Raw genomic sequence first — 16,018 nt, forward strand, 5'->3', positions numbered from 1 at the left:
GAATAAAATATGAATGAACATTTTATATTCCTCATTTCATCAAGTAGAAAATTTAATTTCAGCCTTTTTTTAAAAAAACTTGTGCACAGAATATACAATATATTATATATAATATAATCAGTATAAAAAGATAATATTAACAAAAAAATCCAGAGTTCATTGAAATTTTACACATCTCCTAAAATTTTCATGTCATTTTCAACTTTTTCATGTCACAATTTGTTTTATTTCTGCTATTTTTTTAACTGCCTGCAGTGTGAATATTTGACATGTGATTGTTAAATGTCAGCTCCTTCTGCACAAAAACAACGCCAGTTTTTATTTAAAAACAAAAATATTTTTACTTATTTTAGATGGAAAAGCAAGGGGACAGTATAAAATAATAATAATAATAATAATAATAATAATAATAATAATAATTATTATTATTATTATTATTATTATTATTCATAAGCCATTTCTAGTGTAAAATCTAAGTGTAGATTTATTGGCTTCTAAATTTGAAATAAAGGCTTAAATATAAAACTAAGCTAATCTGTGACTAAATAAAAAGAAATACCAAAACAAAACGAACAAAAAAATGAACCAAAAAGCAACTCTGTCCACTGTAATGCTTTAGCAAATTGTCTCAAACTCTTTTTTTTTTTTTATCGTACAAAAAATCTCATTCTTCTTTTAAAAACAAACATAATAAAGTAAATAATAATGTGGAAAGTGCTGTAGTCAATGTTGAATTTTCTTTATCTTTTATACTATGATTTATTTTTTTATATTCACGATGTATATTCACGATGTAATGAATATAATAATAATAATAATAATAATAATAATAATAATAATAATAATAATAAAATTGCATTATAAATACAAATTATGTGATGAAATGAATAAATGTTAAATAATTCATTGACAAAAATTATCTTTTTATTCTGAATATTTAGCTGATTTTTTTGCCGTCCTGTTAATATCTTCTCAGCCTTCCAAAAACCCCCGGAAATATGAATGACCTAAAACCTTAAAAAATATCCAAGAGTTCATGTAAAGTTCATACGTCCATTATCATCACGTCGTCTGCGTGTTTGTTTGCCCACTTTTTTTTACTAGCTACAGAAATAAAATTGCTGGCGGCTCGATGCGTCGCATGATGTTTTGTACAGTTTGACAGTGAGTGACAGGTCAGTATTCGGTCAGAGCAGTTAGAGAAAGCCCTAAACCACCCTCGCTGTACAGCTGTACGCCCCACTCCCATCATGCTACTGCCCCAAAGAACGCCCCGCCCTCCTGACACAGAGTTCACTCAGGGGACACACCATGCACCGACCGCCATGTAATATCCAGATCAACAGCACAAGAGTTTTTATTGACGAGTGTTCAGTGAGGAGCATGGGTTTATAGCGCCCCCGTCCTCCTCACACAGCCGTTACACCTACATATACACAGCAGCAGCGACGCGTCCACAACTGAATCCTGATAATCGTATTATTCGTTACTATTATTATTATTATTATTTTTATTATTATTATTATTATTATTACCTTAATGAATTCAGCATTATTACTACAATTGTTTTGTGATTATAGTCATTTAACTGGCACACATTTGTTGATAATAATTACTGTATTTAATTATTGGATTTACATATAATGTTATAATATAATATAATATGTCCAATAATTATTGGACATATTATATTATATTATAACATTATATGTAAATTATATTTACAGTTCTGTGAACCCAAAAAGGAAAAAACACGTAAAGGTTTTTTTTTTTTTTTTTTTTTTTAAATGTATTTCATTTACTTATTCAGGACTTAAATACAAAAATTAAAGAAAACAGATTATATGAAATGCTTTCCTTTTCTTCTCTTTTCTTATCTATAAATTTTTTTCATTATAATGATATAAAAATATTATTTACAAAAAAAAAAAAAAAATTATATATATATATATATATATATATATATATATATATATATATATATATATATATAATAGATAGATAGAAAGATAGATAATTTAATTTTAAATATTTTATATAAATTTATTAAATAATAAATTATAATTTATTTTATATATTAAAATATTTCTGAAATTTCTTGTTTCTGCTACAGTTTATTATATTTTATTGCTATAATTATATTATGAAATTACATCAATCTAGTATATAAAACATTGATAACTAATGGAATAAAAACACTGTGCTGGTCTTATATGTACAAAAGTGCAATATGACTATTTTAATTGGGAAAAAAAGCACTTTCCTATATAAAAATTCTAGCATTCTTTCCCTGCAGTCACCCCCAAAAAAAATGTTCTCTCATTGTATTTGATCATTTTTTTTATTGAGTGATATTATAATTTAAACAACATAAAATTTACTTTGTTATTGGGGTTTTTTGCTGAGTGATGACTACTTTAAGATGAATGGGGCAAAACCACAAACAAATAAAAATGAAATGAAACAGTAACATCTGCTGTTATTTTAATGCTTGGGTGATTTCTGAAATGAAACAAATCTCTGGATGTGGATCTGAGGGCTGTGCTTTTCATGTACGATGCGAGCGCTCGCTCTCTCAGACGCTAGAACTGTTAAGCTCTCATTAATAACACTACACAGAGCACTACATTATCTACTGTCATCCGAAACTCAGTTTTCTTTATAAACAAGAGAAAACGTGGTGTTTGACAGATCATATTTTAATAATAAATTTCAGTATTTCAGTATTGTCCGTATTAAGATGAGATCCAGTGTCAATCACACACTTTCCCATCGCATGTAGTTAGTGTATAGAAAAGCAATATGTTTGGGACAGAAGCTATATGAGATGAAATATATTTACATATTTACATTTATATGTTTAAATCGTTTGTTCTAAAGCTACTAAAATGTAGATGAGTTTTTACTTGTTAGGTTAGGTTGACTTCACTGAAAATAAGTCCTTCTGTCCCAAATGTCTTGCTTTTGTACATTGTTTTAGTGTATTTTAGTCATTTATGAATTATATAAATATATATGCTAATTCTACACAGTGCAATAACGTGTAAATACAACAATGAGAATGTAAGTCATAATCAGTAATCCTTAAACAGATTTGTAAAAATAAATAAATAAATTCAACCATGATTGTGACCAAGTCTCACAAGTCGCTTATCATACAGCTAGAAGTCCTTGTTTACTTCTTTAAATATTCATGTTGTGATTATAAATAATCATTTACAGATCAACTACAGAGAGAAGAGAGGGCGGGGCCAGGTGAATGGCTCCAAAGAGCTAAGGCCAAGAGATGGTCAAAGTGCTAAGAGAACTGGACAACAGTTTGTCTCCAGGGAGCTAAGAGGGCGGGGCCAGATGGATGGATTCAGAAAGCTAAGAGGGCGGGGCCAGATGGATGGATTCAGAAAGCTAAGAGGGCGGGGCCAGGTGGATGGATTCAGAGAGCCAAGAGGGCGGGGCCAGGTGGATGGATACAGAGAGCCAAGAGGGCGGGGCCAGGTGGATGGATTCAGAGAGCCAAGAGGGCGGGGCCAGGTGGATGGATTCAGAGAGCCAAAAGGGCGGGGCCAGGTGGATGGATTCAGAGAGCCAAGAGGGCGGGGCCAGGTGGATGGATTCAGAGAGCTAGGAGGGTGGGGCCAGGTGGATGGATTCAGAGATCTGAGGGGGTGGGGCCAGGTGGGAGGAGCCAGAGGGATTAAGGGTGGTGGTAGGTGAATGCCTTCAGAGAACTAAGAGTGCAAAGCCATGTAGATGGCTGAAGAGAGCTAACAGGGGACAGGGAAAGGTGGATGTCTCGAGAGAGGGTGAGGCCAGGTGGGATGATGGGGAGGGGCCAGGTGGATGGCTGAAGAGCATTAGGGGCTGGGCCAAGTGGTCATCTTCAGAAAACTAAAGGGGCGGGGTGAAGGGACAGCTCCAGAGAGTTGAAGGGGTGGAGCTAACCATAACCAATAAAAACAGCTTGTGAAGTATGAACTGGGCAAGTTTATAAAATTGTGTTATTACAGATTTGCAAAAGTCTTTAAATAATAAACCTAGACATTGTGAATGTAAGAGTGTGTGCTGTTTGTGTTCATCACATGAAAAAGGATCCTATACAATTATTGCTTTGGATTTCAGTTTAGCTTTTAAATGATATCAATAATAAATATTATGGTCACTGCATAGAGTACACCTCGTTCATTCCATGTCTCCTCTACTGCATTCTGTACAGGAAATACACACTCGCTTTACAAACAGTGTGTGTTTAACTTCATTCCTTAAACACCATCCTGAGGACAAATAATGAATCAAATGAATAAAACTACAACTAAAATCAAAACCACAATCTGTGGTATTAAAATATGACTAGAAGTTAGTTATGTGACGATAATCAAAATATGAACATTTGAAATAGTTTTGTCATTTATCAACACTGTGCTGTACTGCACTTAAACCCAAAAAAATTATAAAAAAAAACAAACAGAAAAAAACACAAAATACAAAAATACCTACCTCAAACAAACAAACAAACAAACAAAAAACACCACAATGCAGTATATGGTTAATACACATAAAAAAATAAAAAATGTTATAAACAAATATATACATAAAATACAGAAATGTATAACAATTAACAATAAATAATACTATGTATTGTGTGGTATAGATAATAAAATCCTAATAAATGTCTTATCCCATACAGCATGAAATCTGCTCTAAACATTTAAAGAAAACTGAATTTCAACACATTACATTTCTTTTCACTTTGAATTGTATGTATTGTGAATGCAGTTGAGTGTGAAAGTCTGAATCAGAGTTATTTCATTTAATAATGACTTATTTAACACAGAGACAGACTGAAATGTATCTGAATTTCCCGTTTGCTTTTTCGTCCTCTGTGCTTTAAAGTCGTAATGTGATACCACTATAATTAATCATTTCATTTCATTGTCATACCAAGCTGCTGTAGTCAGAAATTCTTCATTTTAAATCAAACATTATTTTTGGCATAAAACACATACACACACTAAGGACAGAGTCACATAGACGTATGTGTTTTTTTAGTATTTATAATCCAGGCGACTGTCTTTTACGGTTTTCACCTCCAGAAATGACAAAATGACATCATCATTTACAGACTTTGCAAATAAAAAAATCCAGGTATGAAATGGAGGATTGTGTTTATATTTAATTAAGCTATGTACAGGGAAGTGCAAAAATTTGTACACTCTGACTTTGATATGATGAAACCAACTAAAGTGCATTTAATCAATGTTTCTGATATACTGTATATAGCTAGTCATACCCATGTGGGTCGTGTCTCATTCCTGAGTGTGCTCCACTGTCGTGCGCTCGACCAGCCTCTTGTATGAGACGGCCACCATAATCTAAAAGAAAAATCACAAAATCACCTGCAGAGGGCAATAAAGTGCAAAAGTCTAAATGGAGTCAGTCATCATTTTCAGTGTTCCAACTGTTTCCTACACACCATAGATGACTTCCCCTCACATGACTGTGTACTTTCAGCAAAGTAATAAAGTGAGGATAAATATACTGACTGAGTAATGAAGCAACCCTGATAAGGAGGGGACAAGGGTGAATTAAAAACAGGATTGGAACACAGCCACAATAAACACACACATACACACACACACACACACACACTTACAGTAAGCAGTGCCAGTAAGCCCACCATCACTCCCAGCATCACATAAAGGTTAAAGGTCAAAGTTCCAGCCCATAACGGACCCAGAATAGTTGCCAAACCTCCAACAGAGCGCCGAATTCCCTGACTGAAACCTGAACACACACACAAACAAACAAATATTTTATTGTAATTATTTAATTAATTAATTAATTGTTCTATGAAACACATTATTTACTTCAACGTTGTCTCACCCTGTGTTTTCTCAGCAGTCACTTTGGAGAAGAGAGACACCTGAGCGACGGCGATAAAGGGCAGACCCAGAACCTGCAGGAACACACCGACGATGAACTCTGCTAACTGCCACGAGAACCCACCTACAGCAGAACAACAACGGTAAAGTCAGAATCATCTGATCAAGCTGGTCCTGCTCCATTCACACACATACACACACACTGACTGAACACAGAGTGACTCAAGCCCTCCATCCAGCTCCTACTAACTTAATTATACAGGTTTTGTGTGTGTGACATTTTACTGGGTTTTAAATTATTTACTTGTCTAAGTTTATTTAATCTCTTTCTGAGACAATACACTGCACATCTTAATACGAGTCGGAGTGTATTAAATGCTGATGAGCATTTTAATATGAGTTGGAGCGTAATACAATGTGATCCACTAAAGAAATAAGGAGACGCCCCCTTGACTAGCACTGATGGGTACAAAGGCCATGCCTCCTTCACTTAAACTGAGACATACTGAGGGAGTGGGGAGTGGGGAGTGACAGGCACAGAGGCCACACCTTCTTCATGGGGAGTGACAGGCACAGAGGCCACACCTTCTTCATGGGGAGTGACAGGCACAGAGGCCACACCTTCTTCATGGGGAGTGACAGGCACAGAGGCCACACCTTCTTCATGGGGAGTGACAGGCACAGAGGCCACACTTTCTTCATGGGGAGTGACAGGCACAGAGGCCACACCTTCTTCATGGGGAGTGACAGGCACAGAGGCCACACCTTCTTCTTGGGGATTGACAGACACAGAGGCCACTCCTACTTCATAGGGATTGACAGGTACAGAGGCCACTCCTACTTCATAGGGATTGACAGACACAGAGGCCACTCCTACTTCACGGGGATTGACAGGTACAGAGGCCACTCCTTCACTGGGACTGATACACACAAAGGTCACACATCCTTTGCTGGGACTGACACACACACAGAGAGAAAGAGAGAGAGAGAGAGAGAGAGAGAGAGAGAGACTCACCCTGAGGGTTAGCGAGGAAGATGAGACACCAGACACAGGAAATGTTGGCGAGGAAGAGGCCGATGGACAGCACCACCCTCTCCTCCACCCTCCTGCTGATCCAGCGAACAAAGACGAAGCCAGCAATCACCTCCACTCCACACATACAGTACATCACACTGTTCTCCAACTCACCGAAATTAAAGTACTGCTGCGTCAGCGGAGTCACCATCGTCTGTTACCCAGGCAACATGGAATACACACTCAGTCCGAGTACACAACCAGGAAGTGGTAATGTATTAACTCTATGGCTGCATTCCCATTAAACACTTTAGCCATTCCACGCAGATTGCACTCACGATCGGACAAAAAACTTGCATCGCTTCTCTGACATGTCCTTTTAAACATCGCTGTATTTTATTGTTGTGCTTTTTAAACTTTTGGTTTTGGAAGCGATACAAAAGAGCAAGAGCTTCCTGGAGCATCTTTATACAGGGAGGAAAAAGAAAAAAAAAAAAAGGCAAAAAAAAAAAAACTCTTTCCCCCCCCACAGAATTTCATGCAATCTTTACCAACATGTCACTTCAGATGAGATATGTATTTCCTGGAGTTATTTCTACTGCTCATTTTACAGAAGGTAAAATAGAATGTAATCTTTACAGACCTATGCACTTACAGGCTGTAAAAATGATTGGCATGACAGATTTAGACTAAAATCCCTGAGTTACTCCAGGAATAACTGCATTTCACGCCTCCACATGGGAAACAAATCCAGTCTGAATAGGGCTTGAAGCTGTCAAAATCTTTGTTTTTCTTCTTTTTTCAGGATTTTCGAACAGCAAATGTAAGGTTGTCTTCAGAACAACCGTCTGCCAGATCATATGCTTTGATCTGATCATTCTGCGTTCATGTTAATGTGTTTGTGTGTGTGTGTGTTCACCTCCAGTGCTGTCTGGTTGAACAGTGTGATGAATTGAGCCGTGAGCAGAACCACCACCTCCTCTCTCAGAAACTCTGTTAAAGCACACATAAAAACATTAAGAAAGAAATAAACAAAAGAGTATGCGTACATAATATTCACGCACCAAGTATGACGTTTCAGAGGGACACTTCTCTCAGAATTCAACAGTGCTTTTGAAAATTGCATGCTCAGTAGCTTCCTTCTACTTAATTCTGACAAGTACGTCTACTAGGACCACATGCAGCTAGAAGTAAGCTTTCTGATTACGCAGTAACTCTGGATGGCCTTTCAGCTGCATCATGTGCAACAGTAAAAGACCTTGGTGTGATTACTGATTCCAGTCTTTCATTTGAAACTCATGTAGATAATATTACAGCCTTCTTTCATCTCAGAAATATTATGTTAAGAAATGTAGTGTCACCACACAATGCATAAAAACTAGTTCATGCTTTTGTTACTTTTAGGTTGGATTATTGTAATGCTTTACTGTCTAGATCCAGTAAGCGAATAAACAAGCTCCAGTTAGTCCAGAATGCAGAAGCCAGAGTCCTTACTAGAACAAGATGACCCCATCACCCTTATCTTATCCACACTGCACTGGCTCCCAGTAAAAGTTCACGCTGATTATAAAATACTGCTATTGACCTATAAAGCACTGAATGGTCTCACGCTGCAGTACCTGAGTGAACTTCTGGTCTTTTATGATCCACCACACCTACTTCAATCAAAAGGTGCAGGCTCTTTGTTGGTACCTCGAATACTGAAGGCTAAAGCAGGGGGCAGAGCTTTCTCTTACAAAGCACCACAATTATGGAACAGCCTTAGACTCAAACACAGACTCAAACACAGACTTAGTCTTTAAGTTCATGCTGAGTCAAACCTTTTGTTAATAAGATTTTTTTCTTAGGCAAAGGAGCAGATCTGGAGGATTCATGGGCATAGAGTGTTTTGGCGAACTGGGCGTTTGGATGCTGTCGTCCCCCCACTCTCACGCGTTCACTCAGTTTTGTTGACGGAGGAGTGTCTGGGCGCTTAATGTCCCAGGATGCCATCATGTCTGTGTTACCTTCTGGCTCTTCCTTTTAGTTATGCTGTCAGCGCTATTCTTGCTGGAGTCCCTGCTTGCACACTGCTCACAATGTACATTTTCTTAAACCATTACATGACAAGCACACACCTAATAATCTGTGTTCTCTCCCTCTTCCCACTCCCTCTCTCTCTCTCTCTCTCTCTCTCTCTCTCAAGCTACACATGCTACTCCCGAGTTACCACTGATCCTTGCCATGGTCACCTCTGGCTTGCTCATTAGGGATAAATTTATATATTTCAAATTTATATTCGGATTTCTGTAAAGCGTTTTGTGACAATGTCTATTGTTAAACATTCACCATATAAATAAAATTTAATTGAATTTGTATGTATTATCAACTAGCCATCAAGTGATGGCTTGTAAGAACTGCTTGCAGAACACACACACACACCTCGTGCAGCACTGAAGTGTCTGAAAGGGTTGGAGTGGATCTGTTCAAAAGGTGGCGAGGGCGGAGTCAAGTTGCCATTAGCGATGGTCTGGTCCATTACAGGTGAGTTGTGGAGTGTTCCATATGACTCAGAGAGGTCATTGGATCGAACCAACAGCCTCTCTTCTTCTTCTGGCTTCTCTTCTTCTGATCCCTCGTTCCTTCCTCTGAGATCCCAGTACATCAGCAACACAATCAGCTGAAGCAGCAGCCACAGTAGACACATGAAGATCTGCACACATACACACACACACACACTCAAAATATTAAACAATGCACTATTTAAACCATGTGCTTCATCTGACTGCAAACTGCCTTTAACACCTCATCACAAAGAAACGCAAGTTTTGTAACCGTCTCTCAGTGCCAACCCCATGAAATCCTTGCTGAAAACTCATTGGCTGATGGCGGCCATTTTAAGTAACCCAGCCATCATTCAAAATCCCCTTAGAGTTTTACACAGTGATGCCATACACAAAAATTCAGCTTGACTGGAATTAACTCTGCCCCCTCTGAATGACCACTCATGAAAATAATAAAGATATATAACTAAACACATTAGTGTATATGTTTGTGTGTGAGATTTACCCCGGGAGCGGTGTATTTATTCACCACGAACGGTCCAAGCTGGAAGTCACACAGTCTGAGGAAAATGTTGAACACAGGACCTGAAACACGACATGAATAAGGACAAGAATGTCATCACTATTAAAACATGAGAGTAACATCTCATAGAATGGCAGAGAGGTTATACCACAGTGCTGTGGATTCGGATTGGTCAGAAGGTGTTGATTAATTTTCTATAACAGCAGCTGTGACAGTAGTGCAGCTGGAAATCACAGGTTCATATTAATGCACACGTTCTAATACGTTATCGTTTCTATAGTAACAGCTCATTCACGGGGACTTGTACAATGGACGCTTCACATAAACGGATTTTTAAAAAATCGTTGATATGGTGAATTTTTCTGTAAGGAGATGTTTATAAATATTTATGGAAGGAGTCTCCGGTGTCAGCGCTTTGTAACAGAGGTAAAACCTCTGTTGTGGAAATGCTGTTTGTAGCGAAACACACAGCTGATATTAAAAACTGAGGCTGTTTCTCTTTGTTTCTTTATTTTCTTCACTAATGCAAACTAATGCAATAAAGCAACAGAACACTCAAAAATGGTGTGTTATAATATTATAATAAACATCAGAGCTGTGTAGTGTTTTACTGATTTACAGCCTTGACGCACACCACCTCGTGTTCTATTGCACACAGTATATATCATACTGGAAATGAAATAAAAGCTAATAAAGGGTCTAAAGCAAAACTCTGTAAATTTTTGCAACATGTAAAAATTATAACTGAAGTGTGTATTTTCAATGACACACTCAAAATAAAGCATGTTCAAATAGTTATTCAACTGTCAGTTTATAAAAACATAGACCATAAAACAAAGCACACAGAAATAAACAGATACATGTCTAACACAGATACACAGTGTCACGTCACATTACAGGTTCTGATATTATTATTATTTTATAAGTATTATATTATATACAATACTTACGCCAGTCATTATATAAGTATCCATGACACTAATACATTGTACATTAAATATCAAGGTACACAGAATCAATGATCAGCTCATGTCTGATGTCAGTCTTCCGCGACTGATAAAACTGCCACAGAACTTCATTTAAAATAATAACTAACTGATCAATGATGACCAAACAACAAACAATCCAACAGACTGACCAATCAGAAGGCCAGCTTGTCTGCAAGCCATGACAGCAGCGAAGACAGTGGACCGATCTTCAGGGGCCGTGATTCTCGTCAAGAAACCAAATATAGACGAACCAGCTCCTGTCCCGATTCCTGTTACAGAAAAACAATAATACTCGACATTACACAACAATACACAACACCACACAACATAGTACAACACTGTACAACATTACACAAATGTACACCATGTTAAACAATTTTACACAACATTAAACAACATTATAACTGAAGGTTTGTAATGTGAGAAAACTGTAACATCACAAAACCTGCTGCTGTTTCTGTACATTTACATAACGTGCAAAACAAAAGGAGAGATATGATTAGTAAGCTTTACTTGTGGGATTTTTATTATTTGCTGCAGAAATAAGGAAAAGTGTACTCTTTCTCACCTGCAACAAAACGACTGCTCAGTAGCAGCCACTTGGAAAATCCTGTAAAATACATAAAATTACCTGAAATACAGAGAGAAAGAGAAGTGATCAGATCATCTTTTCTCCTTCAGGTTCTCAGCTTATTACATGAGACTTAGAGAGATATATACATTTACATTTATATATTATATAACAGCTGAATAAAACATTTACTGCTCTGAAGGGCATTTTTGTTAGATTTTTCTAATATCTTAACGGATTTTATAAATTAAACAATATGCACAAAACATGATGCAGTAAAAGAACCATTTTTGGTTTCCTACAGAGCCTTTGACTGATGGATTTTTAACACCGAGAACAAAAAATTCCCAGGATAAATGTTAACATAATGTGAAAAAGTATAATTCAGTTTATTGTGAAAATAACAAAAAGATTCATTGAATGAACGATTCTCTCAGAAACCAAAAATGATTCTTTAGGGAACCAAAAATGGCTCTTTTATAGTATCATTCTAAAGAATCGTTTTTAGTGTGTGTGTGTGTGTGTGTGTGTGTGTGTGTGTGTGTGTGTGTGTGTTTTACCAATGATTTCAAAGCAGTTGGCGAACAGGATGATCTTCTTGGTGCCATGTGTCCTGTCGGACCAGAGGCCGAATAACGGCCCTGAGAGCAGGCCACTAAGGCTGAACGCTGACAGACTGAGACCCAGAAAATATGGAGCGGCGTCCAGCGTCTGCAGGAAACGCCAGATCGTAGGTAAAATCACAGCTAATGGCAATTAAACAGACCAACAGAGAGAGAGAGAGAGAGAGAGAGAGAGAGAGAGAGAGAGAGAGGGAAAGAGAGAGAGAGAGGTTTATCAGATGTGTGTGACAACAGCAAGTCAGACAATGGACTTGTTATATTATTATAGAATATATTATATATATTCTATTAACTGTCTGTCTCTCTAGTGATCTGTCTGTGTGTTAAACAGTGTCAGTCTGTCTCTCAGTATGTCATTCTGTCATTCTTCTTGTCAGTTGCTTGGATTGTCTGTCAATCAGTCTGTCTGTCTGTCAGTCTTTCTGTCAGTCAATCTGACTCTCTGTCAGTCTATATGACAGTCGGTTGGTCTATCTGTGTCAGTCAGTCAGTCTGTCTGTCAGTCAGTGTCTATCTGTGAGTTGGTCAGTTTGTGGGTCAATTGGTTCGTTTGTCTGTCAGTCATTCTGTCTGTCTGTCAGTTGGTCTATCTGTCTGTCAGTTGGTCTACCATCGGTTGGTCTGTCAGTCTGTCAATCTGTGTACCAGTCTGTCTGTCAGTGGGTCTGTCTCTCGGTGAGTAGGTCTGTCTGTCTGTCTGTCAGTCAGTGGTGCTGTCTGTCAGTCTGTCTTTCAGTCAGCCTGTCTGTCTGTCTTTCTGTTTGTCAGACAGTCTGCCTGTGTGTTCGTCTGTGTGTTTCAGTGTCTATCGTTAATTCTCTGAAGATTTTGTCTGTCCATTATCTATACATCTGTCTATCTGTTATACTACTTGTATTATATTAAGGGATTGAGCTCACAGATAAATCACTGAATTCATGCAGTGAGTGAATGGAATGTTAATTTAATTTATAAGGAATTTACATGCAGTGTGTATATAGAATTTAATCTAGTGTCATATTATTGCTTTAATTCCACACTAACAGAAACTGGCACATGCTTTGTGCAAAATAACATGTGTGTATTGTTTCATATTCATAGAAAATTATTTAACCTTTTAACTGTCACTCATTAAAATAGGTGATGAAAAAAGATTTAACCATAAATACCTATTAATAGAGCACCAAATAACAATGTCTAACAGTTTTTTTTCATAATTTGACCCTTTTTTTTTTTTTTTAAGAAATTATAGACCTCTACCGTACGGTTGAGATGTCAGTTTATGGTAAAAGATGCTATTCACAAATTGCTATATTTCTTGACATTTTTTGTGAAACACAATCATTTTAATCTCTCTTTAAAACCTTAAAACAGTTTATTGCTTTTTTACACTCCATCAACATGTGTTTGGCCTGTAAAAGGCCCATCAGTTACAATGGCTAAGTACACAAATCTGTATATATAGACATTTACTTCATCATATGGCATTTCTGCTTTAAAATCAGGCATTGTTTGTCATTTTATATGTTTAAACTATTTTGATTCTATGAACAAAACTGTAAAAAAAAAAAAAAAAAAAAAAAAAAAAAAAAAAAAAAAAAAAACATTATTTCCAGGTATCACTGAGTTTGTTTTGATTACATATTTCATATCGAACATATCAATAACTGTGATTTGGAACAAACATCTGTACACATGCATAGATCCTCCATTGTATGGTATTTCTGCTTTATAATCAGGCACCACTTGGTACATGGCCATTTTATTTTAAGTATATGCTTACATATAATGTAAAAGGATAATATTGTGTTTTAGTAATATAATCTAATTTCATTGCATTTGTTTGCTTTTTCCACTCAAACATCTTCCTGCCATACTAACTACTATGCTAACATCTGCCCTGCCTCATGGTCATTTCTACCTTTTACAGACATATCGACCGCACGGTTGAGCATGTTTTTGTAAACTTCTGGCACAATGGATTTAGAACATTTTTGATATTTAATATCATATTCCTATTCTTTAAGGTCTCTTCTAGTTTCTAGTCTCTTCTGGTTTATCCCTTACCTACCAAATTCCTGCTTTATGCCCTAATCTTTGGGGAGTGATTTGTGGTGCTGCCCCTGTAGTCAGAGTGGGGGAAGTGCAGGAAGTGCTGCCCCACATAGCTGGGTTAAAATAAGATACTCTTTATGCAAATTGATTAAGAGGGTTGGAGCCCCACACCAATCAGGATGCTGGGCAGATTTTTTTGCTTCTCATAGGTTTTTTCACTGTCAAACTCAGCTCTACCGCATGGTTGAGAAGTCAGTTAAAAGGGTTTTTAAGCTCGTGTGGGGGGAAAAAAATAACATGAAATATATAAACAATACATAAAACTAGTTAATGGTGACCTTCAGTGCAGACAAAACAGATGCATTAAAGCTCACTGCATTTATTTTATATCTAAAATACCTCAAAGTGATGCTATAAATGCTTTGCATCATCCATTTGTATTGATCATTACTGATCAGAAGTGATAACACAGTATATAACTTTAATCAAATTGCATGCAAATGCTCACCATATTCCACTCCACTCAGCAGGAAAATCAGTCCGATTGTAATAAATGTCAGCTTTCTCTTGCGTCCATCATCCATTTCTGCTGCTTAAACCTGCTCGCTGACTTTAATAAATAAGTGTAAGAGTGTGTGAATATAATCAGCACTGCGTCCATAATACCAGTCCCATTATACCTGTGCTGATTTCCCTCAGTACACACTGACACCGCGTCTAGCTCCTGATTTCCCGTCCTGGTTCCACCTGGTCCCGCCTCCTGCACAGGGATTGGCTAGTCGTATCCGCCTCCTGCGCGATGATTGGCGCGAGTTTTATATTCATTAATGCACAGCCAGGTTCCGGAAGTAAAAAATAAAAAATAAATACTTATTTTAAAATACTTTTTTTTAAAAGACTTTGTTCATTTATTTAAAAAGACTTTTTTTTAACCATTCATTAATTTATATTTATCCATTTGACAATTCTTTAACCACTTGGCATTTTAACTCAAATGTGTTTTTTTCCAGAAACTTCTTATGACTAGTGTAGTCTATACATAGTAAATACTAGCTCAACTAAATAGCAAGTGTGAGACAGTGAGAAGGTCGAATGCTAACGTTAGCTATAGCGTGCTGTGCAAACTAGCCAACATACTATAACTCTAACCTCTTCAGTTCAATCATATTATATATATATATATATATATATATATATATATATATATATATATATATATATACATATATATGGCCAAAGGTTTGTAGACACCTGACCATCACACCCATATGTGGTTCTTCCCCAAACTGGTGCCACAAATTTGGAAGCACTCAATTGTATAGAATGTGTTTGTAGGCTATAACATTAAAATTTCCCTTCACTGGAACTAAGGGGAACAAACCTGTTCCAGCATGACAATGCCCCTGTGTACACTGTCATTATCACATGAAGACATGGTTTGCCAAGGCTGGAGTGGTACAACTCGAGTGGCCTGTACAGAGCCCTGACCTCAACCCCTCTGAACACCTTTGGGATGAACTGGGACGGTGACAGCCCCCAGGCCTCCTCACCCAACATTGGTGCCTGACCTCATTAATGCTCTTAATGTGGGGCAAATCACCACAGCCACGCTCCAAAATGTAGTGGAAAATGCACATGCTTGTTGAATATCCCAATATATGAATATCCCAATATATGAATGTTATGGTCAGGTGTCCGCAAACTTTTGGCCATATCTAGTTTATTCTGTAATGTGTAGACTCACAAAAAAGCAGATTCCTGTGTTGGGAGCACAATAAGACCTACAGTCATTTATATACAGGCTTAAGATTGAGATTTCTATCCCAAATAAGTGCGGGCCA

The 16,018-nt window shown here is 37.0% G+C and overlaps 1 protein-coding gene across 2 annotated transcripts; it reads right to left on the reverse strand.

The window, feature by feature from the left end:
* Positions 1 to 2,377: 2,377 nt before the first annotated feature.
* On the reverse strand, positions 2,378 to 14,942 carry mfsd8l1 (major facilitator superfamily domain containing 8-like 1). 2 transcript variants are annotated; one of them, XM_026930385.3, is made up of 12 exons: positions 14,686 to 14,942; positions 12,081 to 12,266; positions 11,518 to 11,580; positions 11,099 to 11,218; positions 9,943 to 10,022; positions 9,316 to 9,586; positions 7,814 to 7,887; positions 6,895 to 7,108; positions 5,881 to 6,003; positions 5,651 to 5,781; positions 5,288 to 5,369; positions 2,383 to 4,271 (listed from the first exon to the last, which is right to left on the reverse strand). In XM_026930385.3, the coding sequence occupies exons 1-11, from the start codon at positions 14,759 to 14,761 to the stop codon at positions 5,304 to 5,306; spliced, it is 1,404 nt and encodes a 467-aa protein (XP_026786186.2). In that variant the 5' UTR covers positions 14,762 to 14,942; the 3' UTR covers positions 2,383 to 4,271; positions 5,288 to 5,303. The 2 variants fall into 2 exon arrangements, with proteins under 2 accessions (XP_053093834.1, XP_026786186.2); XM_053237859.1 differs by having other exon boundaries at positions 2,378 to 5,369.
* Between the last annotated feature and the right edge of the window lie 1,076 nt (positions 14,943 to 16,018).

Source organism: Pangasianodon hypophthalmus, chromosome 11 (genome assembly GCF_027358585.1).
Source record: "Pangasianodon hypophthalmus isolate fPanHyp1 chromosome 11, fPanHyp1.pri, whole genome shotgun sequence".
NCBI classification, from domain to species: domain Eukaryota; kingdom Metazoa; phylum Chordata; class Actinopteri; order Siluriformes; family Pangasiidae; genus Pangasianodon; species Pangasianodon hypophthalmus.